The sequence below is a fragment of the Parasteatoda tepidariorum genome, chromosome 9, assembly GCF_043381705.1.
Source record: "Parasteatoda tepidariorum isolate YZ-2023 chromosome 9, CAS_Ptep_4.0, whole genome shotgun sequence".
Lineage (NCBI taxonomy): Eukaryota > Metazoa > Arthropoda > Arachnida > Araneae > Theridiidae > Parasteatoda > Parasteatoda tepidariorum.
In genome coordinates this window covers 61,850,182-61,877,397 of record NC_092212.1, presented here as the reverse complement: position 1 = coordinate 61,877,397, position 27,216 = coordinate 61,850,182, and the positions used below count along the sequence as shown (strand labels likewise).

The window sequence follows — 27,216 nt, the reverse complement described above, 5'->3', positions numbered from 1 at the left end:
CTACAGAATGAAAAACACTTCCAATTTTTTTTCCCCAACCAATGATCGCATGACATTCTTCCGTTTTTTAACCCCTTCTTGCTTCCTGCCGTTCAAACTCTTTCATTGACACGAAAGTAAGACGAATGCGGGTACAGTTACAAGCTGAGTGTCAATTACATAAAAAGAAACACGCAAACGATGAAGCAGCGTTGATGAGATTTATTGCTGCTTAAGTATTTTTTCACTCAACCCTTGTCTATTTACTTTGGAACAGAGCAACATTGAGATTTTCCTTCCCAGGCAATTTACTTCACTAAGAAGGTTAATTTGCTTTGGTTAAAAAAGTTTTAAAACTGCACAAGTGTTGACGTCGATGTGGTCGACGACTTTTTCCCCCCTCCACGTTGTCTATTTGGATTGAACTATCTTTTTTTAGACATCCTAGAATAACTCAGAGCAAAGGTGGATGACTTCGATATTCTAAACGATATATCTTGCACGTAAAGTTGAAATTAAAGTTTAGGAGACTTCTAATTTGTTTAACACTAGGTTTACGGACGTTTCTTATATACCTATGTCTACGAACGCGCATCAATTTGACGCATGAACGAATACATATAACAGCACTTACAGAGATGCCAACTTGCTCCGGACTGTAAATATATATTTTCAAACGGTAGTTTATCAATTGTGATTCGTGGTTTAATAAATTCAATTTAGTAGATTTTTATCCACCACTATTTCTAAACAATTCATAGACTTATATAATTCACCATTTTATATTTGCAAATTAACTTTGTAGTTATTTACCGTTTTTTTTAATTATCTTGGCGTGTCCGGAGCAGTTGGCATCTCTGCATTTAGAAAGTAAAGTAATTATATACTCTAAGAAAAAAAAATGAAAATATGAGATATGTGTTGATGAAATATTCTAGTATTTCATTTTTCAATGCTCGAACTAAGCAACTGAAACCTTCAAAATCTGACACTCAATCTGACATCAATTGACATTCTGCGTTAGTTCTTTCTATTATTGCTTATCGGCAACAGCATATCGCTTGTTTCATTTGAGATAACGATATGGGATAACGGATCGAAGTATTGTCGTTACATTCCTATTTATTATTGATGTGATGTTTGCATGTTTACTCAAAATTATGTCTAAATTACGATCGCGTCAAATTGACGCATATCCGAAGAGTTAGGTACCACAAAGAGAATTTCGATTTTGAAGAAAATAGACTTCAATATATATTTACTTCGATCAATGCATAAAAGTCATTACAAGAGATAAAATAAAAATGGAAACAGGTTTTGTAATTTTTTTTATGACGCTTCCCGTAAACCTAGTGTTAAATAAACTTTACTTAATTCAAATCTCGCCATTTTATTTTGGAATATTGAGATTTTCCTTCCTATGCCATTTACTTGTCTAAGAAGGTTAATTTGCTTTGGTTAAAAAAAAGTTTTAAAACTGCATAAGTGTTGATGTCGATTTGAAGTTTAATTATGTTTTTTTTAGACATCCTAGAGTACCTCAGAGCAAATGTAAATGACTTACTCCAAACGGCAACACTTTTATGAACACTTTTTTTAAACTTCTATGTCCATATTCTTTACTATATGGAATAACTTCCATACAAACTCTATGTAAACAATCTTTCTTTAACCCTTTCGGTCCGACTGTCACAAATACGTGCCAGCATAAAACGGTATCAATCAGGGTAAAAATATAAAAATGGTAACCAAAGTAGTTCTTTATTAGCTTATTTGTGGACGGGGTTATAATTGTTTGTTTTATTTAATTAACCATTACTTTAGTTCAAAATAAAATTATTTAGTTCTACTTAGAACTAACATTTATTATATATATGAATAAACTAACAGTAATTAAAGTAAAAGCAAAGTAAGTCTGTCAAATGAGCAAAGCTTACATTTAAGCTACCGTTTTTTATTTATTTACATCCTGAGTCTGATTTTGTACGAATGCTTTTATGAATCACCCGTCTCCAAGGGGTTAAGCAGCAAATGTTTTTTGGAAGATTTCACACGGCAAATTTATTGGCACAATTTGAAAGCCTGAAATTTTTAGAAATGGCGTCATTTTTACTCATGCAAAATTCGAATCGACCGAAATGAGGAGAGGTTTCTTTCTAGTTTTAATACCAGCAATTTTGAAATTATTCTTTCTGTTATTGTTTGAGAATAAGTTTAGGCATCTAGTTTAGGTTAGGTGACTTGTGCCCGAAGGTCCCTTGCCTATTCATCTTGAGGTGGAATGCATATTGGTATTCAGTGAAGTTTTAATTTTAAAAAAAAAATCGAATTTAGACCAATACAATAGTAAAATTATATGGTAAAAAAATATCATATTCTTCTCTAATTTCGGCATTATTGATCGATGAAACAATTAAAATTTTTATAAAGTTGAAAGAATGATGTCACTGAAAAAGAATGATGCTATAGGTCGAAAAGTTTTCTTTTCCGGAAGATTTTCAAATTGAAATAATTTATTCTAATGAGTCGTGTTTCACTTTATTGCTTTGTGCGAAGAAGTGTTTATTATAAAGTGTTAGAAGTGTTTGAATTATGAATTGGAGGAGCTAAAACAAAAAATCAACGGCAGGGTAGATTTACTGAAATTTATATAAATATCTTAAATATGAAACATTACAACATTCTGCCAATATTCCTCATTTTTTAGATTTCTAACGGTGAATTCTATCGATTCACTGTAAAAATCATAAAAAGCGGAAATGTAGAGTAAAGAAGTGTTCTAATAATAGGATGTTAGTTCATCTAAGGGGTTAAAAACAGTTTAACATACTTTTGAGGTGTTTAATATAATTTAAATATCGAAAATCAAAAGAATTGATATCGGTTATCAAAATATTTTTAAATCAAATGTCGAATAAATTTAAATACCCAAGAATAATCACTGGCTTTTATCTGGGAACTACTGACTAAAATAACTACTGACTTTTTTTTAGGGAAATGATTTTGGGGTTTAACTTGGAAACCATAGAAAAGGTTTCAAAACAAATGACATCGATGAATTCAATAACTCAGAATCTATAAAAAAAATTGGTTTGAATTTGTATAAAAATGTATCAAATGTTTATGTTACAATGAAGTAATTTCTTTGTAAGATTGATAACGAAGTTACCATATTTCAGAGAAATTTTGTGTAATTTACTGCCATTACCATTCGGCGGCATTTATATCAGCAAAATGAAAGTCGCCGATGGAGCTGAGATCGGTGCGTCATTTGCATAAGTATGTAAATTACATAAATGACGCAAGTAATTTGATAACACTTGCATCTAACCACAAACTAATCACTCTACATCAGACAAAAAAGGCTGTGTTCAGTGTGTCGAAAAGATGAGTTTCCATTGATGTATTTGTCATCAACTCATCAGTGTCATTCGCCAATAAACATTTTTCATAGCTCTTCCGGGCTAATACGGTAATCATTTGTCATTTTCAGAACGTTATGAGCAATTTGCTTTCAAACATGAAGTTGTAAAAATAATGCCGATTGCATCATGGTCGCTTTTCAGAATGCAATCGCTATCATGTATTGACATACGTGTCCGAAAAATATTTATTGTTTACTCAAAATAGATTGGTTTTCGTCATATAAACTGATTAGATTAATTTTTGTTAGTAATAGTATTTTGATGATTTNGCTTCGTAATGTCAATAAATACCGAAGACCAAAATAACACCGTAAACCAACTTTAAAAAAGAAATTAACTAAAATTAGGCTATTTAGACATCCCATTTTTTAACAATTGAAACATTTTGAGCAAGATAATGATCAGCTAGCTACATTTCAATTATGTTTAGGAAAACATTTTGAGCTAGATAATGATCAGCTAGCTACATTTCAATTATGTTTAGGAAAAACATTTTGAGCTAGATAATGATCAGCTCGCTAGATTTCAATTATGTTTAGGAAAACATTTAAGCTAATTAATGATCAGCTAGCTACATTTCAATTATGTTTAAGAAAGCATTTTGAGCTAATTAATGATCAGCTAGCTACATTTCAATTAAGTTTAGGAAAAACATTTTGAGCTAGATAATGATCAGCTAGATACATTTCAATTATGTTTAGGAAAAACATTTTGAGCTAGATAAATGATCAGCTAGCCACATTTCAATTATGTTTAGGAAAACATTTTGAGCTAGATAATGATCAGCTCGCTATATTTCAATTATGTTTAGGATAACATTTTGAGCTAGATAATGATCAGCTAGTGACATTTCAATTATGTTTAGGAAAACGTTTTAAACCACGTTTCTGCGTAAACCGTCATGATTTCCTTGCGAGCTATTAAATGTTTCTGTGTCTTGGGTTGTTGGAAATTTCAAAACCTTGTAAAGTGTCTATCCGGAAATAATACTAAAGGAAAGTTTGATATAAAAATTCCACCTTTAAAAATAGTTTAGCCTTATATTACCAGAGATGCCAATTGCTCCAGATTCAACAAAATATTTTAAAAAACGATAGAGGACTGCAAACTAGAATTTGCAGATGTTCGGTAAATGTTTCTAATTTTTTAAGCCGCTCAACACAGCCTGACTGTGATAACGTGACGTATCACATAAGCTTTGCTTTTGTATTGAAGTAGTAGTGAGTGGAAACCCTGTAAATCGAATTTATTAAACCAAAAATCTTACATTAAAAGAATACACTTTTAAAATATTTATCCGCTGATAGGAGCAAGTTGGCATCCCTGTATTACTTCAAGACCTTCAAATCAAAAAAATTTCTTTATTTCTAGATGCATTATATTATATAATATTACCTCAACAATTTTATATAGATTTTCCTTTATTTAAAACTTATTTAATCTCAAAATACATATTTTAATTTTTTTGCCTGTAGTAGAGTTATTAGAAGAGCCAGCCAAAGCCAACTCTTTGCAATCCACCGACGCAATTTAGAAATGCACTAGGCTATATCCTAACACTTTTTAGGCTTATTAAAATAAAACCCGGTACTCTTAGGCATATGAAATTTTTTTTAATTCCCTGCTAAGCTTGATTTGTTCGTTGACGAAGAGTTTATTTATTTTAAGGATAAATATAAAATATATTCCATTCATTTCTTAATTAGCCTGATTCACTTTACTTCTCTATTTAAAGCCGGTAAAAGGCTTATTGTAATTAGCCTAAGTAAATGCAGACCGTTTGAGTAAATTTTCGTACATTTCCTAATTAGTAAATGATAGGCTGATTAGATCTTAGGCCTAAAAACTGAAAACTTTTCCAATTTAACTGAACTCATTTAAAATTACAGCGATTTTTCATTTGCTCCATGTTATTTATAAAATGATTTATAATTTCGTTTTGGCAAAAAGAATGCGACTTAAGTGTGAAATGGTTTATAATATAACACTGAGGAACATTTTACTTCTGTTGCTTGATATTTTCGAACAGGTCTCAAATATTTTCGTGTCGCTAATTTCGAACCTGCAATCTGTTTCTGTCTACAAGCTATAATCTTTATGCAACTTGAAAATATATTTTTAACCGGGATTTTTTTAAAATTCAGTTGAATGATTGAGTTTGCAGTCGAAATTCAGCCCCACTCCTTTGCTTCGTAAGTTATGGTAGGAAGAAGTAGGTAGCGATGATACTTTTCAATTTATAATGCGATACTGTAAGATTTTTCCCCCCGTCAAAAGTCATAATTTTAAAGAAGCAGACAAGTGTATTTGCATGTATATAAACCTTTATGATCTTAATACATTGCTGACCGGTTACGAGTTAACCCTTTTGAAGGCCGTGGTAAGTATACTTACCACCACGTTTTACCACTTTTAATTTAGGTTTCCATTTTGCAATAACTTCAGCTTTCTTGAAGTGAGTTTGAATAAAATTAATTTGTCACTTTTAAAAAACTTATAAAAGTTATTAAGTACATAATTCCTTTTGAAGTTTGTAGCATTTAAGGAATTCTTTTTATAAATAAAGAAAAATAAAAGTCAGTAAGTTCCTAATAGGTCATGTTAAATATATTAACCACCAAAAAAAATGGCATTTTTATAAACCAAATGAGTTTTTTTTAATATCAATTACTGTTCTTAAAACAATTTCAATTCCAAAAATACTTTAATTTACCTTTACTAGAAATAAAGGACCCGTTAAAGGGTTAACTCGTGTTTTCGTTAGCAGTGATCTCGTGGTGACTATTTTAAAAAGTGGGCGTAATATTCCTTACTTTTCAAGTTTTACTATTTAATTCTCTACCAATTTATTATAACTTTACGAAACATGATGTATTTGCAAAACTTGTGGTGTACCCATCACATGTAAGTGATTGTTACACTTTTAATCATACGGCATTAAAATTTTTTAAAGTTTAATTATATTGTTTTACTTCCACATCCGCTTTCAAAACAATAGCCGGATACGTAGGGGTTATTTTCAGAAAAGTTGCCGGTCAGCAATGTGTTAATAAACTTGTATATTCAGAAAGAAAGAAAACTAAACTAAACTGAAAATACCATTTCGAAAAAAATCTAATGCTTTCGGAACAGAACTAATTTCAAATTTGAAATCCCCACACCTGAATAAAGTAAAATCAAGTGCTTACATAAATATGCAACGAAAAATTTGTTCCCCAGAGTAATTTTTATCAGAATCCTCATGGGTCGTAATTGACGGGCTATTTCTGTACAGCAGGTGGCGTTTTTCTTCTTAGTCCCGCAGGTTTTTTCTGTTAATGGAAGGAAAATTCGAACCTTTCGATCATCACTGTTCAAGAGAGTTATAAATATCAAGTGGAATATTATTCAAATACCACTTCGTAATGTCAATAAATACCATCAAATGACAACACTTTAGGAAGAAAAAAAAAACCACCGTCAGTTAATCTTAATTGTCATTCAACAACTCATTTTAACATCGAAGGTCACCAATGCTTATAAAAGGTGGAGGCATAACATATGACAAAGCCCTCAAGGTCGCTACATCATGAATTAGGGATTTATGTCATGCAATTTTTTTTTCTTTCTCTCAGTATCGGTTCATAAAAGAATGAAGTCGTTAATAAGATGTCTTAAATTATGTATCAATATTTACGGTTAATCCAGTTGAAATGATTTGTTGTCTGTCTCGTGTTGTAAAAAAACGAATTCAACTTTTTCGATTAGGAAATCCCTGTTTTTTTTAGTTTTCTTGCCTCTTTTGCTCAATTCTAAATCATGTAACTAGCCTTAAGGCTAGGAAAGTTGGAGAAATTGGTTGTTTACCCTGAATGAGTATGAGGATAACTTGAGAATTTTAAATATATTCACGTTTCCGACACACCTAAAGATGGCGGTAGCTAATGATCGTGGGAAAATCCACTTAGGATACAGGCTTTTACACAAAGACTATCTTATGTTTTAGCTTCCATTGGCTATAATAAAACTCGTAAGTGCGATGTCCACCGGCAGAAGACTCCCCGTGTAGTAAATGGTGGCTGATGGACGTTAAATATGCCGAGTCGCAAAGTCCTCCATGTTCCCATAACAAATCAATACCTCTGGGGGGTACTGATTCCTTGCCTTCTGGATTGGGTTCAAAATTACAAGACTACGGAGTTGAACATTGGTAGTCGTTAACCCAAAATTGGGTCGGCTGTTCAACAACAGACATAAAAAAATAAAAATAAATAAAACTCGTAAGAGCCATGAACGAACAGGCGATACAGCTTTCGGCTTCCAATGATGTGAACCTGGTTCAAATCCCAACGATGGTTGGTTGATACGAGTTCCAAATCTGGCTTGCACTGACCACAGTCCTGACGTAGAATATTCTCAGTGGTAGACGGCTAAGGGGTTAGAGTCTCCTTGCTGTCAGGCTAACCATGGGAGGTTTTCCTCTACATGTAAAGCAAATGCGGATTAGTTCCATCAAAAAGTCCTCCATGTAAGCGAATTTTTTCCTATGCTTGTCCCGTGTCTTCTGATATGGGTTCAAAGCTACAAAGCAACGGAGTTGAACACTTTAAGTTGGATCAGCTGTTCAACGACGACTACAAAAAATAGTCTAAATTAATACAGCTCATAATATCACAATCCACGTCCGAAATTTGCACCATTTGTTAACTTTTTAACCTATACAACATTCCTAATTTAGCTAAAATTCAAATAAAAGATAAAAATATAAAAGAAAATAAAAAAATATAAAATAAAAATGTAAAATAAAAATATTAAAAAAAAAAAAAAAATGAAATAAAAAATATAAAATTAAAAAAAATCTAAAAATGTTCTGAAATTAAATATTATAAAATAAAAATGTAAAATAAAAGTCGTAAGAGACGCGGGGTGTCTCAGGTGATGGAGAGTTCGAATTCCAGCGATGACTGGTCGGTACAAAGTCCGCACCTGGTTCGCACGGACCACAGTGCTGACGTAAAATATCCTCAGTAGTAGACGGATCAAGTGTTAGAATGACCTAGATATCGGACTAACCATGAGAGGTTTTCATGGTTTGCTTCTCAATGTAACGCAAATGCGGGTTAGTTACATAAAAAAGTTCTACACAAAGGCTAGTTTACCCCAATACTTGATACAAGAGTTCCATTGCCTTCTGAGTTGGGTTCAAAATTACAAAGTAACGGAATTCAGTATTGATAGTTGTTAACTTAGAAATTGTGTCGGATGTTCATTGCCGGATTTAAATAAAAATAACTTGTAAATAAAATTGTTAAGTAGATCGGTATTAGAAACTGAAGTTGTCAGAACTTTTGAGAACATTTAAAATAAATTATTTTAAAAGTGCTAACTAAAGATGAGTGGCATTTTATTTAAATTTAGGAATTATTTATGTGTAGCGGTAAGTGAAATATATTTAAATCCATTTTATTAGTCAATTCAAATCAAAATCACTCGTTAAAATAAAAGTTTTTTGACCACTGCGGAAGTAAATTTCAGGGAAGATTAGAATTTGGAATATCTTAAAATGTGGGTCAACTTTAAATATCGAACAATGATTTAAAAATGTATGAAAGATAATAAAAAAGTAATGGATTTGAATATGAATAATTTAGTAATTTGTTTAAGAAATTTTAGTTGAAGATATTATGAACCTAATGCTAAAAAATTTGACGATGGTTTGGTTTTGAATTGGTTTGTTTATTAAAATATTTGAAAATTTTGGTTTCGTCCCACTGTTTTCTTCTCAGCGAAGAGAAACCTGGATAGCGTTAAGTCTATTCTACAAAAGATATGTTTTTTTTTATTGATTAATAATATTCACAATTTTATTAAACGGGACTAGCAGCATTTTATCGTATACTTTATTGTGAACTATGAAACATGGATGCAAAATAGCATATGTTTTAAGTACAAATAATTTGAAATGTATTGATAGCGGTAATTGCAATCAGGGCTGAAAGTCCATATATATCAAGACGCAAAAGAGTAATAACTGGTAACAAATAAATTACATTTTTAGCTTTTTTTCGGGAATAATAAAATAATCATAACTATCAAATATATTTAACGGATATAATTTACATATTGAATTGCTTCTTACCCGTGTGAAAGTTAATAGCACTTGTTCCTCCCGAAAAATTATCTATTATTGAAATAGCTTTACTACCAGTTTCTTCTCTTTTCCGTCTTGCTTTCAGGCCTGGTTGCAATTGAGAAATCAAAAGGTAATAAATAAATAAAAATTAATTTTGATATTACCATTTTTTATAATTCTACGGACTTGTGAATAAATATTTTATACAATGAATAAATATTTTCGAGTGGTAGCTCATTTAATGTACTATTCTTGGTTTAGTGATTTCGAATTAGGAGCAGTTGGCACTTCTGTAGTGCGGAAATGTAACACCTTGTTTCGGCGCAAAAAGCACTTTGTGAAAAAAGTGGTGAGATAGTTTCAAGTGTTGTCAGTTTAGTTTTAACATATCCCAATCACTTTATTTCAGGTTTCATGGGAAGGTTATCCCTTTATTGGTTAAGCTCCAATTACTGTTTATTAATTGGATTTTGTTTCAAATTGCATACTATCGCCTTAGAAAATCCCTTTGTAAAAAGTAAGAATTGGCAGGTATGCAAAATGAAAGGTCTAAAAAAAGCTGTTTTCTTTAGAACCTGGCAGGTATTGATTACAAAGTAATCCTATAGTCTAGCTTTATTACGATATACATGCTTAAAATTGTGGTTAAATGTCTTACAATTCTTAAATAGTAAATAAGTTATAGCATACTTTTATATTATGTTAGAAGTAAGATTGCTGCCAGTAAACATGTGCAATTAAGTAATGAATAAAAAATTGTGAAGAGTTAAAATTAACCTGAGAAACTTAGAATTAACGTTAACCATGCGCATTAGAATCAATACTTTTATGTATCTAAATTTTCCTTTAATTTATATTTATTTTACTTTTCTAGTAATTGTTATCAAATATTGCATTCAAATAGATCCAGCAATAGCTATTTTTTTTCGCTATTATGAACTTGTCAATAACGGAATGATGATTTTTAGAGTTAACAAAATGGCTTCATTTCTTTCAATTTTTCTGTTAAATAATTTTGATTACGGTTTCACAGTTAATATTTAATAGTTTATTTTTATATTTTATAATTGTCGTATTGGTATTGGTTTACGACTACTAATGTTCAACTCCGTAGCCTTGTAATTTTGAACCAAATTCAAATGACAAGGAAACTTCTGGATCAAGCTTTGGGGGAAATCTGCCTTCGTGGAGGACTTTTTGATGGAACTAACCCGCATTTACGTTACATGGAGAGGAAATTCACGAAAACCTCCCATGATTCACCCGACGGCAAGAGGACTCTAACCCATGATCCGTCTACCACTGGGGATATTTTACGTCAGAACTGTGGTCGGTGCAAGCCGAATGCGGAATTCGTATCGACCAGCAATTTCTGGGATTCGAATAGGGTTTACCTCATTGGAAGGCGAACGCAGAGCCATTGCGACTCTTTCGCAGTTAATTGGAAAAATCTTTCTAAATTGCGAGTTGATATTTTACTTTTATTACAGCTCGTTGTGAGTTGAATTGCGAGTTGATATTTTACTTTTTTATTACNGCTCTCTCTACCCCTTTATATCACCTCTATGGTTTACCTCATTGGAAGGCGAACGCAGAGCCATTACGACTCTTTTGCAGTTAATTGGAAAAATCTTTCTAAATTGCGAGTTGATATTTTACTTTTTATTACAGCTCGTTGTGAGTTGAATTGCTAGTTGATATTTTACTTTTTTATTACTGCTCGTTGTGAGTTGAATTGCGAGTTGATAATTTACTTTTTACTACAGCTCGTTGTGAGTTGAATTGCGAGTTGATATTTTACTTTCTATTACAGCTCGTTGTGAATATTCAGAGTTTGCTTGTGGTACCGGAGAGTGCATTAGCCGAAAAAGTTGGTGTGATGGACCATCCGATTGTCCAGACAACTCGGACGAGAGCTACTGCCGCACTTCCAATCCATCAGAAGAAAAAAGTAAGTGTTTAAAACTTTATAAAATGCGAAACGTAACTTTAAAAATACACTACGAAATATTTTTATGGAAATGCATCAATTGCTTTCCCGGTTATGCCGAGTTATCTCGGGTTGTAAGTAAAAATTATCACGAGAAAACTCGGATTCAGTAGAAATTGTTACTATATGTTTTATCGCATTTATACTAAACGGAAGAAAATGTTTTGCTCTACTTAGCACTTTGCAAAGTTTTATTTGAGAGTTTTTGCTTTCTGTAAAAGAATTTAAATGCAACATTACTCTTTACAGAGGTATTAACACTCCGTTTTGTAAAAAAAAATATTTACTCGTTACCGTATTATAACGTAATTTAATTTATTTTCAGATCAGTACTTTTTATTATTTTTTTTTTATTTTACGTAATTTTTCCATCACTGTAAATCAAAAATTTAAAGTATGATATGAAATGAAACTTTATTGCTATTATCTGCAATTACAGTAGTGTCTTCCAAAATAAATTTCTAATAAAAATTTGTGGAGTTCCATATTTTGTTCGAATAAAAGATATACATAGAGATTTTAGACCCTCACTGATATTTTAATGACACTTAACACACAGTTTTAAGTATTAAAAAAAAAGACATTGACAAGTGGTAGAACAGACAGTACAAAAGCTTGAAAGTCATTGAAAAGTGGTAGAACAGACAGTACAAAAGCTTGAAAGTCATTGACAAGTGGTAGAAAAGACAGTACAAAAGCTTGAAAGTCATTGAAAAGTGGTAGAACAGACAGTACAAAAGCTTGAAAGTCATTGACAAGTGGTAGAACAGACAGTACAAAAGCTTGAAAGTCATTGACAAGTGGTAGAACAGACAGTACAAAAGCTTGAAAGTCATTGACAAGTGGTAGAACAGACAGTACAAAAGCTTGAAAGTCATTGACAAGTGGTAGAACAGACAGTACAAAAGCTTGAAAGTCATTGACAAGTGGTAGAACAGACAGTACAAAAGCTTGAAAGTCATTGACAAGTGGTAGAACAGACAGTACAAAAGCTTGAAAGTCATTGACAAGTGGTAGAACAGACAGTACAAAAGCTTGAAAGTCATTGACAAGTGGTAGAACAGACAGTACAAAAGCTTGAAAGTCATTGACAAGTGGTAGAACAGACAGTACAAAAGCTTGAAAGTCATTGACAAGTGGTAGAACAGACAGTACAAAAGCTTGAAAGTCATTGACAAGTGGTAGAACAGACAGTACAAAAGCTTGAAAGTCATTGACAAGTGGTAGAACAGACAGTACAAAAGCTTGAAAGTCATTGACAAGTGGTAGAACAGACAGTACAAAAGCTTGAAAGTCATTGACAAGTGGTAGAACAGACAGTACAAAAGCTTGAAAGTCATTGACAAGTGGTAGAACAGACAGTACAAAAGCTTGAAAGTCATTGACAAGTGGTAGAACAGACAGTACAAAAGCTTGAAAGTCATTGACAAGTGGTAGAACAGACAGTACAAAAGCTTGAAAGTCATTGACAAGTGGTAGAACAGACAGTACAAAAGCTTGAAAGTCATTGACAAGTGGTAGAACAGACAGTACAAAAGCTTGAAAGTCATTGACAAGTGGTAGAACAGACAGTACAAAAGCTTGAAAGTCATTGACAAGTGGTAGAACAGACAGTACAAAAGCTTGAAAGTCATTGACAAGTGGTAGNATCTTTTCAAATTGAAGAAGAATTGTCAGTAAGTGTGACCGTCCTTTTCAAGTACGCACCAATAACATCAGTAGACGCTGAAAGAAGCTACTCCTGGTATAAAAATTTACTTTCAGACAAGAGACGCTTGTTTACATTTCAAAATATTAAAAAAAAATTTAATAATCCACTGTAATTCTGATATTTAGTAATATTATTAGATGGAAGTTGTTATATTTATTTAAGTTTCTATACAAAATGAAAATGTTTTGGAGTCAACATATTTTCCTTTTTTTTGTTATTTTAGGATATAAAACATATTTTTCAAACTTTTATGAGCGTAGAACAAGTATTGCATTGCTTTATATTTTTTGAAACGACTCATAATAATTTTAAAGAGTAAAACATTGTTTTAGTTCAACATTTTTACTTCTATTTAAGTAATTTCATAAGGCATTTTTAGCGCAATTTTCGCATTTTAAGGGCATTTATTGCCGTTTGTAAGGGCATTTTTTGCACTTTTTAAGGGCATTAATTGAAATTTTTTAGGTCATCAAAATCCGGGCTCTACTAATAACCTAAGACAGTTGACACGAACGTCTAATTTTGCAAAATAAATACTAAGAATAGAGCAATTGAACGACCACAGTTTTATCTTTTCTAAAATAAAGAAAAGTGTTCTCGAAATTATCAAAAGTTCTCAGAACAAGTCACAGACAAGGTAGCAGTCAGACCTGTTCTTTGACGTTGACGGATTTTTGTCAGTTTCGTGTAAATATGTAATTAGTCGCATATATTTTCTATATTATTTTCTCCTTTATTGCACCCATGTATATGTTAATATTATTCTGACCCCTGTAAATATTATTATATTCTAATCTAGTTTAATCTCAGTTATGTTAAATTTTCTATTGATTTCATCACACGTTCAACAGACTAGTTTCTCAATCTTGACTTTATTATTGAGTGTTGGGCACTTTTATTTGTAAATGATTAAAAACGCATTTAAATTAGATCAATTCATGAAAAATCAGAAACACAATTAGTTATTTTTGAATTTAGGAAAAACACCATCCTTCGACCTCTCCACCACATATTTGTGAGTAATATCTTAAACCAAAAAGTTTTGGATGAATTCGACGAAAGTTGCGAGCAAATATAAAGAAATTAGAAAAAATATTAATCAGATATGTAAATTTACTATTTAAAATTAAATCAAATATTTTTGTTTACCAATATTTTATTTAAAATTAAATAAATACTAATTTAAAAAATTATTTGAATAATAGTCATTATTACTAATTTGAAATTGATAAACGGAAATGCTTGCAGCAGTGAGCATGTAATGTTTAAATTAGTCTGGTTATTTAATTTAGTCAGTTTTGACTTTATTATTGGGTGTTTGACACCTCCTTTCCCCCCAGTTTTGTTCCCAATTTACACATTCCCTAAAATCCGACGAATCAGCTAATGCAGTGTTTCCCAAAGTGTGGTACGCGTTCCCCAAGGGGTACGGGAACAGTTTAACGGGGGTACGCGTTCTTATGCGAAATATCTTGCAGCAAACAAAAATTTCAAAATTTTTTATTTAAAAACAAAGCCAGCTATGAAAATTTACGATTACGTATTTTTCCTTCGCTATTTATTTTGTACAGTCAGCAGTTAATAAATAGTGGTGTCGACAGTCAGTAGTGATTTTTAACTTTTCTGCAATTTTTTTTATTGTAAAGGTTTGTAATAAATTCTATTGATTTTGATTATTTTAGTAGAATTTAATTTTCATCCTTAACATGGAATTTTTTTACCAAAATTTAAGAATTTTTTTAACGAAAACTTTGTACCAAGGAAAGTAAACATATTTTTTAAAAAAGTACGTTCCTTTTTTTTANCAGTTAATAAATAGTGGTGTCGACAGTCAGTTGTGATTTTTATCTTTTCTGCAATTTTTTTTATTGTAAAGGTTTGTAATAAATTCTACTGATTTTGATTATTTTGGTAGAATATAATTTTCATCCTTAACATGGAATTTTTTACCAAAATTTAAGAATTTTTTTAACGAAAACTTTGTACCAAGGAAAGTAAACATATTTTTTAAAAAGTACGTTCCTTTTTTTTATTAGTGGTACACAGCGTTGCGAAAAATTTAGAAAGGGTACACAGAAGTCANCTCTGGTTTTCCTTCATTGTGGTTCGATCAAACTAATACCTATAAAAAGCCGTGTGGAGGCTTTCAGTTTTAGTAGGCGTTGGTACCTTATACTCAAACCTACCAAAATACCTATGATGTCACTATGGCACCTTCCATTGTTCTAGATGTATAAGGTTTTGCATATACGCTCCTATAAGGTGGAAACATAAATGATTAAATACTAATTTAAATTGGATCAATTCATGAAAAATCAGAAAAACTTACTATTAGTTATTTATTGAATTTAAGAAAAACACCATTCTTCGCCATCTCCACCACATATTTGAATAATATCTTATACCAAAAGTTTTGGATGAATTCAGCGAAAGTTTCGAGCAAATATAAAGAAAATAGAAAAAGTATTAATCCGATATGTAAATTTCCCATTTAAAATATAAAAAAAAATTAAATCAAATATTTTAAATCACCAATATTTTATTTAAAATTAAATATATAGATATTTAAAAAAAATTCTGTAGTGAATTAATTAGAATTTATTAAAATGCATAACAAATCGAGAAAATGCTTGCTGCAGTGAGTAGGCATGATTATTTATGATGAACTTCGCATAAAAGTTTACGGTAAATCTCTATCGATTAAGAGGAGGGGAAAAAACTCTAAGCTCGGTTCCGAGCTTTCAAAATTGATACTTGATGTTCAAATGGTTGAGGTGTAGAATCGGAGACTCTTTGGTTTGGCGAAAATTTTCGTTCAGTTTTGCAAAAAGCACCATTTCTGGTAACAATGGCATTCTTTGTTGTCTTTGCATTCAGTGACGTCTCCTTCGGGTTACTGCAACTTTCGTTCACCGTTATGTGATTGGTTGTAGATCGACTTTCCTATATATTGAATAATTTTCAAATAGCCAAATATAAAATTGACCCCCAATTGTAAACTATTACCATTTAAATATATTTTCGTGACTTCCTCCGTAAGTAAAACCTAAAAAACATGGCGGCCAAAATCACCCCTTTTATCTGGATAGTTTTTGATTACTAGATTTTTTCTATTGGCAATTGCCTCCGTGGTCAACTTTTTGGAAATGTTTCTGAGATGAGATATGCTTGAATTAGTTTTAAAATAAAATGTGCATTCTAACGCTATATAAACAATCTTACTTTTGGCAGCAAGTGCTTTGGTATTTGGGGGATATTACATGGCGATACTGTTGGCACAATTTAAATGATCTTGCTTGAAGTTTCGAGAAATGGTAACATTTTTACCCATGTTTAATTCGGAACGACTAATTTGTAGTTATTGTGACAGTGTGTGTGTGTGTAACATAAAAAGCTTCAATTAATTTTTTTATGCTAGTTCTTCTCTATAAATCTTAATCCCAATTAATTATTCAAATCGAAATTCTTTCTCACACTTTTAAAAGTCACATCCTGTTCTTAAATCTATTTTTGGCTCAAGCATACATTTAATTAAAAGCAGGACATTTTTCCCTTTGCTCTCTGCGGGAAACGCTCGACCCATTTGATAAACGAATTACAATTACTAAGATTTCCCTCATTCCCTAAATTGAGACATTTACGGATTTTACTTTGCAAGATTTTCCCTAACATATAATGAAGAAACACAACTTTTCGTACACACTTTCATGACTGCTCTGTCCTAATAATTAATAAATAAATTCTGTACCCTCCTTCCCGGCCCACTCGGCAGCGACGTTACATATATATATATATATATATATATATATATATAAACCATTTTGAACTTGACTACTTGATACTATGTTCCAAATTGAACGGAAACATACATCAATTTAGCATATAATTAAGGTTACAGCAAATTTGCATTAATAAGTTGGTCAAGACATCAGTTGGTCAAGACATCAATAAGTTGGTCTAATTTTTTCTNGTTCGGTGCTCGTCGGTCCACTGCTTCCAAACTCGCATCACTGTGGAACTGTTCCGCTGCATACGAGCTGCTATTGCGCGATAGGAAAATCCTCCTTCTCGAAGGCCGATTATCCTCCCTCGTTCAAACTCCGTAAGTTGCTTGAATTTCTTATTCTTCCGTCGTGGAGGCATACTCAGGTCTCACTAAACGTTTGCCACTAACAAATAATCATAGACTATTTTCAACGTCCCGCTACAGCACTTTATTTATACGCTTTCAGCATCAATTCAGAGGGCGCTGCGCGCGCCACGCACGCGCGATGGCTCTGAAACTTTATTAATTTGCATAATATCCTATAATTGACATTTGCTGCGAATTTCATTTGATTCTGATGATTCCTTCATGGTGTTGCATTTTCTACAAACAGCAGTTTATATATATATTGATTCAGTTAACAAAGCTATTAAATGAAATGAAACACTGGCTTTTCACCATACTTATACTTTAGTTTCATTTCAGTTTCCTTTCTTGTATTAACTATAATTAAAGGTATGGTGAAATACTTTTTTTTAATGAAACTGGTGGGGTTATGAGGTACTTACCAAAATACCTATGAGGCCTCTTTGGCTACTCCCGTTCTAGCTCTACTAGATGTATAAGGTTCTGCATATACGTTCCTATAAGGTTAAAACATAAATAATTAAATGCGCATTTAAATTGGATCAATTTATGAAAAATCAGAAATACTCAATACTCACAATAAGTTATTTGTTGAATTAAAGAATAACACCATCCGTCGCCATCTCCACCAGATATATGAATAATGCTTGAAACATAAAGTTTCGGATGAATTCGACGAAAATAGAAAAAATATTAATCAGGTATGATAATTTACCGTTTGAAATTAAAAAAAAATCAAACATTTTAAAATATCAATATTTTATTTAAAATTAAATAATTAGATATTTAAAAAAATGATGGTTAGGTAAGGAAGTTCCTTTAGTTGGTTCTGTAATTCACGGAAAATGCTTGCAGTAGTAAGTAAGCATGTAATTTAATCTGAAATGCATACCTGCAAACTCTAACGCATTGGGCGTAAAATTTTATTTCTGTATTTAAAGTGGTAATAAAATATATGCTTTCCATGTATTCCCTGCATTTATAAATTTAATTTATAATATGTTTTATATACCGTTATTTTTTAAAAAAATTAAGCATATATAATAATATGTAACACTACTGTAGTAATCCGCTTAATCTTGTTCAAAATACAGTGAAGTGAATGCTACTGCCAAAAATTGCATTTTAAATTTAAATTTACTACCATTGGGGGAAATCATTCTTGAAAAACTTAAAAGTTGGCAAGTATGGAAATGGGTTATTATCGCTTCACTCGACATGTTTCTCAAAATGTGGCAAGTGCCATTAAGAAAATTGTGATTGTATATAAATGTTAAGGGCTCTGTTTTATTAAGTTAGATACCGTCAACTGAGGTTACTTTAGCAGGTTTTAAACTTCTAATAAAAATTTTGGGCACTTTCTCTATCGATTAGTAAGAGGAAAAAAATTCTAGGCTTGGTTGCGAGCTTTAAAAATTGATGTCTAAATGGTTGAGATGTAAAATCGGAGACTCTTTTGTTTGACGATAATTTTCGTTCAGTTTTGCTAAAGCCCCATTTCTGGTAACATTGCAATTCTTTGTTGTCTTTGCATTCAATGACGTCTTCTTCGGGTTACTGTAACTTTCGTTCATCGTTATGTGATTCGTTGTCAATCGACTTTCATATATATTGATTAATTTTTAACTAGCCAAATATATAATGGACCCCCAATTGTAAACTATTACCATTTAAATATATTTTTGCGTCTTTCTCCATAAGTGAAACCTAAAAAACATAGCGGCCAAAATCACCACTTTTATCTGGATAGTTTTGATTAGTACATTTTTTCTAGTTATCTCTGTAGTCCACTTTTTGGAAATGTTTCTTATAGAAGGTTAACTGAGATGACATATGCTTGAAATGTTTAAAAAAAAAATTGTGCTTTCTAACTCTGTATAAACAATACTTCTTTTGGCAGCAAATGCTTTGAGAGTTGGAGGATATTACATGGCAATACTATTGTGTTGGCACAATTTAAAAGATCTTGGCTGAAGTTTCGAGAAATGGTGAAATTTTTACCCATGTTTAATTCGGAACGACGAATATGTAGTTTCAGTGCCAGCAATTTTGAACTAGTGAGATTTAAAGGAACTGGTAAAAATCTAACCGGAGTTTCAAGATAATTAACGTTTATCGTAGCAACGTAGAATAGTTTGAAGACAAAACTAGGGTTTTCAAAATACTCAACGTTTGCAGTAACAACGTAGTGCAGCCTAAAGACAAAACTAGGGTTTTCAATGCACTCAACGTTTGCAGTAACAACGTAATGCAGTCTGAAGACAAAACTAGGGTTTTCAATACACTCAACGTTTGCAGTGACAACGTAGTGCAGTCTGAAGACAAAACTACCGTTTTCAGTGCACTCAACGTTTGCAGTAACAACGTAGTGCAGTCTGAAGACAAAGGCAGAAATACTAAGACAAGAAATACCAATAACAATTTTTTGTGCTTTTCTCAAAATGTTTTAAATTGATTCATCATGTAATTATATGTTTATAATGTAAAAATATGTATGTTCTTCTCGCGTTCTTTTAGCATTTTTCATCATCTCATTATGTTTTAAAATTTTTCTCTCAGGTGAGAATATCAACAATTGCGAGAAATCTCGTTACTTTATATGTGATGATGGTCTTTGCATACCTAAATCAGGCAGATGTGATGACTTGCCTGATTGCCTGAACGGAGAAGATGAAGAGAACTGTGGTAGGTACGATATATTTTATCCTTATTCATTTTTTTTAAAATTATTTTCAGGATTAAACGAGGAGAGATTGCTACTTTGTCAAAATTTTACGATTGCAGAACTTTTTGCACAGTACTACATTGCACTGCACTAATTGCACCGTACTAAATGCGGGTTTATAAGTGAAACTAAACGAGTAAAATATTTTTTGAATCCTGTCCAGTGATACCTATTTCGAACTTTCACCTCAAAATGCGGGGGTAGGGCGAGGTTGCAACACCGACTCATCTAGTATTGCCAACTTTGTGAGTACCACATGTAACTTGGAAATAGTAGGTTTCATTTTTAGTGTGATAATCACTCTTAGTATGATTATCATTTTTATAATCAATAATAATCAATTTCGTTGTTAACCCTTCGTTACGACAATCCGCTCCGCTGAAGTGACGCCAGTGAACGATGTATCGCGCTGCGAAGAGTACATATTTCATTTCGTTGAGCTGATGTTTGGATTTTCTTATTTAAGTGCTATATAACCATCTATAGCTCCGTCAAAAAGTCCTCCACTGAGGCTAATTTGCCCTAATGCTTGTCTAAAGAGTTCTCTTGTCTTCTAGGTTCTGTTCAAAATTTCTAGGCTACGGAGTTGAACATTGAAAGTCGTAAGCTCAGAATTTGGTCCGCTGTTCAACGCTAGTTATAAATTAAGATGAAGAAAGTATTACAAATAAAAATACAATTTATTATAATTCCAAACATTCGTCGTAATTTAATTCAGTATGATGTCTTCAGTCTTGTTATATTTTACTTTTGCACCTAGCTCTAAAGCGTAATACGTAAAAAGAGCTTGTTTCAACTTGCAAAATATGCATAGCGCATTCAAGGAAGCTAAACAGGAACAGTTTGAGGAAGATCATTGGTCTTCTCACTGAACACTGCACTTCAGGAGACAGTATTAAATCTTAGCCTCTTTGTAGAGGTTGTTATAATGAAGAGGAAGGAGACTTAACGACATATACTCAGTGATTGTGAGGTCTATTCTGCTCAAAGATTTTAGCATTTAGGGCAACATCACATTAAGGCCTGGGAACTGCAAGACGTTCTTGTCAGGTGTTTGCTGAACTTCATTTCAGCCACAAGGCTTTCTTGTTAATCATGATTTAGGGTTTAGGTACAATAGACCTTTGGTTGAAGTGCCCTGCTCGTTAGAGCTGCCCAACCTCTAAATCTAAGCTCATTTAAAATATACTTTTAGTGGTATCAATCCAATGTAGGCCTATGAAATATTAGTGAGTGGCTGTTTGAAGAAGATTGGGTCGGTTATAAAACGGTATTACGAGGAGGGGAGTAACGAGCTCGTAACGAAAGAGTTAATTACTTTTTGTTTGCTATTATCATATACGCTTCAGCTATTATTTGTAGGATAATCAATTTTGTTGTTATTTACATTTTGTTTGATAACACAATACATGTTCGTTTTTCTCACAAATTTGTATCGCAATTAATTGCATTAATTAGCATTTTAGCATGGCTATCAATTTTATTGTTAGTTTCAACTTTGGTAATACCATACATATTTGTTTCTCGCACGGATAATTTTCATGATAATATTCAATTACGTCGTTATGCATCTATGTAAAATAAGCAATTTTATTAATAACACTTTTTTGCACCTATATACAAGCTAATTTCTCACACACATTATTAACATGATTATAATAAATTACGTCGTTATGCATCTAGGTAAAATTGGCAATTTTATTGTCAATAACACTTTTTTTGCACCAATGTACATGCTTTTTCTCAAGCAAATTATTTGCATGATAATAGTCAATTACGTCGGTAGCAATTCAGCTTTAGTGATCAACATGGCATATATGCTTATTTCTTTTACAGATTAGACTCGGGAGCAATTTATTTTTATTTTCCGTATATTTTTTAACGTATATTTCTACTTTTTTAAACATATCTTAAGTACTTAGCCGATTTCATATGCGTGATTGGATTCTTTCTACAAGCTACAGTTTTCATTCAATTTAATAATTTAGTCTGAATCAGTATTTTTTTTTATTCCCTCAAGTGATTACTAAGTGTCCCCACTTCTCTGGTACGTAGGGCGTGGTAGAATGAAGGAGATAATACATTTCAGCTCATGATGCGATACATCAAGGTCATATGGTTTTTTCTGTATGTGTTATTTTCAAAGGAGCAGGAAAGTGTACATGCATGTATATCAACATTCTCTATAAACTTGCATATTCAGACAAAAAGCAAACTAAACTAAAAATAAGACTTTGAAAAAAATGAATAGCTTTCGAAAAAAAAACTATTTTCAGATTAGATATCCCAACACCCGAATCAGATTAGATCAAGCACTTGTATAAATGCAATAAAAAATTTGTTCCCCAATATTATTTATATAATAATTAGTATATCGGTTAACACAACAATCAATTTTTATGTAAAGCTACCACAACAACTGCTTATATTCAAAATGTTTTTAACTCATTGTTGTAATTTCATTATGAATGGGATAGGGGCCGCTGAGCGGCCCAGATGCCCAGTTGTTTTTAAATAAAGAAAGAAAAGAATTTTTATGTATGGTACCATCATATGTTTGTTTTTCTCACAGATTATTTATATGACGATACGAGTAGCGAACTTGAAACAGAAACAAGTACATCTTCAACTACACCGATACCAACGACCACCACTACGACAACTACGCCCACTCCAAAATTTTTGGTGACAAGAGGTGACACACCTTGGATACCATCAAGGTTCGATGTCCTGCACAAGTCTGTGCGGCACATCATCGAAGAGAGGGACACCGATTGGGGTTGGGGTAAAGCCACCCCTAAAATTGTAACAGCACTATACTTGGCCAATGAAAGTTACTTTGATCCTGACAACTATGATGGACTCATGACTAAAAAAGAACTTGAAGTTCAGTTGGCACTTGATCTGTTGAGGTGAGTGACTTTTATCATCATTTGAGTATAAATTAAAAAGTTTGCCCAACTTAAAAATGGACTCACACGATATGAAAGAAAGGTATGCTTATTCAGAGAAAGAACATTTTTGTGTCTCATTTCATAGCTTAAAATATCATCTGCACTAATTAGCTAGCATATTTAAAGTTAGGCCTTCGAATAATTAAATCTTAGCACGTGAAATTCCTATCATTAGTTATTCAAGGTTCTTAAATTTTTTGCCTATAAATATCGTATCTGCTAAAATCCAGGGTTACGACAGAACAAAACACCATATCTGTCAATGACTCCATTGCAGCTGTTGATGAAAATATTAGTATAGTTGGCAACTTGTGCGATTATTGGGGAATATTTCAAATTTTGATAGGAAAATAACGGTCGAAGTTGGAAGAACTTTACATAATTAAGTTACTCGGCCAAAAACATAATTGCTCTCATAATAGGTCTTACATGCATATATGTTTGAATTATTGATTGGTCATGTTGGGTACAATTATTTTTGAAACTTCAAACACGGAATTACAACTATCCTTTGTACAAAATAGTGTAAGTGCGAAACTCTGGTAGAGATTTACTCTGGCAGAGATTTGAGTGCTGAACAACAAAACTCTGGTAGAGATTTACTCTGGCAGAGATTTGAGTGCTGAACAACAAAACTCGGGTAGAGATTTACTCTGGTAGAGATTTGAGTGCTGAACAACAAAACTCTGGTAGAGATTTACTCTGGTAGAGATTTGAGTTCTGAACAACAAAACTCGGGTAGAGATTTTAGTGCTGCAGTTAATCTGAAAGTGGTCAAAATTTCGATTGACAATAAAATTCTGTGAGACAATATCATGCTAAATTCAAATTGTTGAGATATCGGGTAAGGATTGAGATTTGTTTTGTAATAAAACACAGAACTCCGGTGGAGATTTAAGTGCTCAAATTAATTCGAAACTTTGATCAGCAGTAAGTTGTTTCTGGTGACGATATCGTGCTAATTTATACTTGCTGAAGTTTCAGGAAACGATTTAAATTTGAATTGCATTCCTTACCAGTGCTTTGGTAAAAATTCAAGTGTTCTAGCTAGACGAAAATGGGTCAAAATTTCAATTACAAGATTCCTGCACCACGGAGACTAAATGTGAAATAGTTAATTAGCCATAAAAATTACATTCTTATCTCACATAAAACTTAATTAGGATTTAAACTTCAGCAAAAAAACGGAGTTTAATACAAAAATCGGGATGCTAATTTACAAACCAGCGACTTTTAACGACTCGCGCTCTTTTTATTTGAGACTTTCCACTTGGTTGTAGTTGGTTTCAATTCCAGCGCGAGCTTTTTTGTTTTTGTTTTTTTTTTTAAAATTTGTTACCTAAGCAATGTCAAAGAATATTCAAGAATGAAGTTTTTATTTTTTATATTTTAACTAAACGCTAAAGAGAAGAGCGGGTTGTAAAAGCCGTTGGATTGGACAATGTCCATTGATGGACTCTTAGCATGGTATACGCTTATTGTTTATTTCTTATTTGTCCTTATACAGAAATCACGAGAAGCCTTTGAAAATGCATGAGCTGGTGCACTACATACACGCTATGATCGTCACTTGTAGCAACCCAAGAAACTTCCACGGAGTGAATATCATCAAACTCTTGAAGAAATCGATATCGAAGAGACAATCTAAAGGGCTTTTTGTCAATCCAGTGGCATACCTTGCCTTGTGTAATTCTGGTGACATGCCAGATTCATATATTAAGCGATTGAAAAATATGGCCTTCAGACGAAGTGAAGAACCAAGGTGGCTCGGTAAGTGTGAATCATGTTTTCTTAACGAATATACTCTATAAAAAATAATCGATCTATATGTATATAAATAGTTTTACGTTAAGTATTTATTTGAATAATTTTTCACTTTTGTCGAAATAGAAACTTAGTTACGAAGTAATTATTCAGATTTATTTTCTATTCTCTCTATAATGGCTGCAAAAATTTTAAATATTACTGTCATACTAATTAATAAGTAATGGTGACGGAGCTCACGTGAATATATTCGTGCTATAGCAAATATATATATAAAATAGATAAATAAAAGAGAGATTAACAAATAAGAATAAGGAAAATAATAATAAGTTTCATTTACTGCACATAAGCTGCCAGTATATAGTACCCATATAATAAGTTCTAAATACAAAGAAATCTAGGATAAATATGCATTTTTAAGAAGAAGGAAGAAAATTATTAATAAATAAAATGTTTCTCTCGATTAACAACTCGATTGCCAGGAAACCAAATAAAAAAATATAATCTAGTGATTAGCTCACGCGATTATATCCGCAAAAAAGAGTACTTTCTAATGTTTTTTTTTCCTCCAATGGCAGGCACTGAATTTGAATCTTTGCCTATGAAGATGCCGGAATTGTTACTCATTTAGCGTTACCCAGTGGGCACCTGTGAGCCAAAGTTACGGAGGGGAGCAACAATGCCCACGCCACACTGCCACAAACCCGTTTATAGGGTGGGCCACATTTACACTTCACACACACACACACAACAGAGGACAGCACAAAGAGAGAGAGAGAAACATCCATGCCCAGAGCGGGATTCGAACCCGCAGCCAATGACTTCGCAGTCAGGCGTGCTAACCGCTCGACCACCTGGCCGGCGTACTTTCTAATGTTGCATTAGCCAAAGAAAAATATATCAATACAATTGTGTGAGGAGCACCAAAAGAAAACGAAAATAGAACATATAAAACTTAAAATACTAAATAAAACATATCAAGCAAAAGACAGAATATATATATATATATATATTAAAACTGATCAGTTTTAATATATATATATATATATATATTAAAACTGATTAAGGTGTTTGGATTGGCGAAGTGGTTGAAGAATTAGAAGATTTAATTTCAGTTGTTCTGTGTATTTGCCTTCGTTACTATTAAAGTTTACTTGTAGCACTAGATAATTCTGAAATGTTACGAAACTGGTAGCCAAAGGTGGCTCTAAGGATTTTATACTCTACAAAAAATAATTCAAAAATACTCTAAAAATGACTTGAATCATATTTTATAAATAATAATAAAATCTCGATTAACAACAATGAAATTTATATTTTTATCTAAATTGAAGTACTGCGGCTTAAATACATGAATGAAAATATTACAATTGTACCAAACGTAAATACGGAGATTAATCAGGCAACAAAACAGAGTTCTTTTTTTTTTTTTAGCCTCAACATTAAAGAAAAAAAAAGGTGATTCATAGCTTTCTAGATAAATAAATAACTAAAAAACCCTTTTCCGCAATGACATTTGCATTAGGGTCAAAATCTAGAAACACCATCGCGATTGCGATCTAACAACGGAAGTTGGCGATGATACGATTGGCGTAAACTGATCGGCCTGTCTTCGCTTGTAATATGTTGTGACAGATTTATGTTTTATTTTTTTCCTTTTTACATGTGGTATCGCCACCAATCAGTCTGGAGAGGTCGGAAGGTAGAATTTCCTTGATGAAAATCGGTCAACTAAAGGGGATTTGTTTATTATCTTAATTCTGAGATAGTATATCCTTCTGTCCTAAACAAAATTCGCCAAAAAGGCGTCTGGATGTTGGTTAGTTTTACGTTCTTTCCAGCACGTACTACGACACATCTTCCAGACCTGAGAGGGGAGAGAAAAAAACTAAATACAGTTAATAGATTTAGAGTCTTATCAATTACGAGCATATATGGCAGTACTTTTACTTTCGTTACTTGTACCGCCGGTACAAGTAAAAAGTACGTACTTTTACTTGTACTTCGTTATTTTCAAACTTAGTACTTTTACTTGTACTTCGTTATTTTCAAACTTAGTACTTTTACTTGTACTTCGTTATTTTCAAACTTAGTACTTTTACTTGTACTTTCGTTACTTTTTTAGGAAAAAAGTATAAGTATTTGTAACAGAAATGTCGAATGAAATCGTTACTTTTTTCTAAAACTCGGTAAGCTTTCTAAAAAAAATCCAATCGTAAAAAAATTATATGTGAAATGTAATACTGCAGTACCTTCTAGTGCTCCCGTGGAGCGCTTATTCAGCGTGGCTAAGCACGTTCTGAGAAATTCTCGCAGCAGACTCATTGACACCACTTTCGAAATGCAATTATTTTGCAAAATGAATAAAAATATTAATTAGCAAGTTATTTTCATTCATTTTCGAGTTTTATGCATTTATTTAAT

General features: G+C 32.2%; 1 protein-coding gene across 2 annotated transcripts in view; it reads left to right on the top strand.

Moving 5' to 3' along the window:
• LOC107450603 (uncharacterized protein CG3556) overlaps positions 1–27,216 on the top strand; it is a 67,494-nt gene that overhangs the window by 18,642 nt on the left and 21,636 nt on the right. The window contains exons 2-5 of one of the 2 annotated variants that reach the window (XM_016066435.3): positions 11,330–11,467; positions 19,909–20,038; positions 22,647–22,986; positions 24,536–24,798. In XM_016066435.3, the coding sequence (XP_015921921.1) occupies positions 20,020–20,038; positions 22,647–22,986; positions 24,536–24,798 (622 nt within the window). In that variant the 5' untranslated portion in view covers positions 11,330–11,467; positions 19,909–20,019. The remainder of the gene's footprint in view (positions 1–11,329; positions 11,468–19,908; positions 20,039–22,646; positions 22,987–24,535; positions 24,799–27,216) is intronic. The other variant, XM_016066433.2, reaches the window with a different exon arrangement.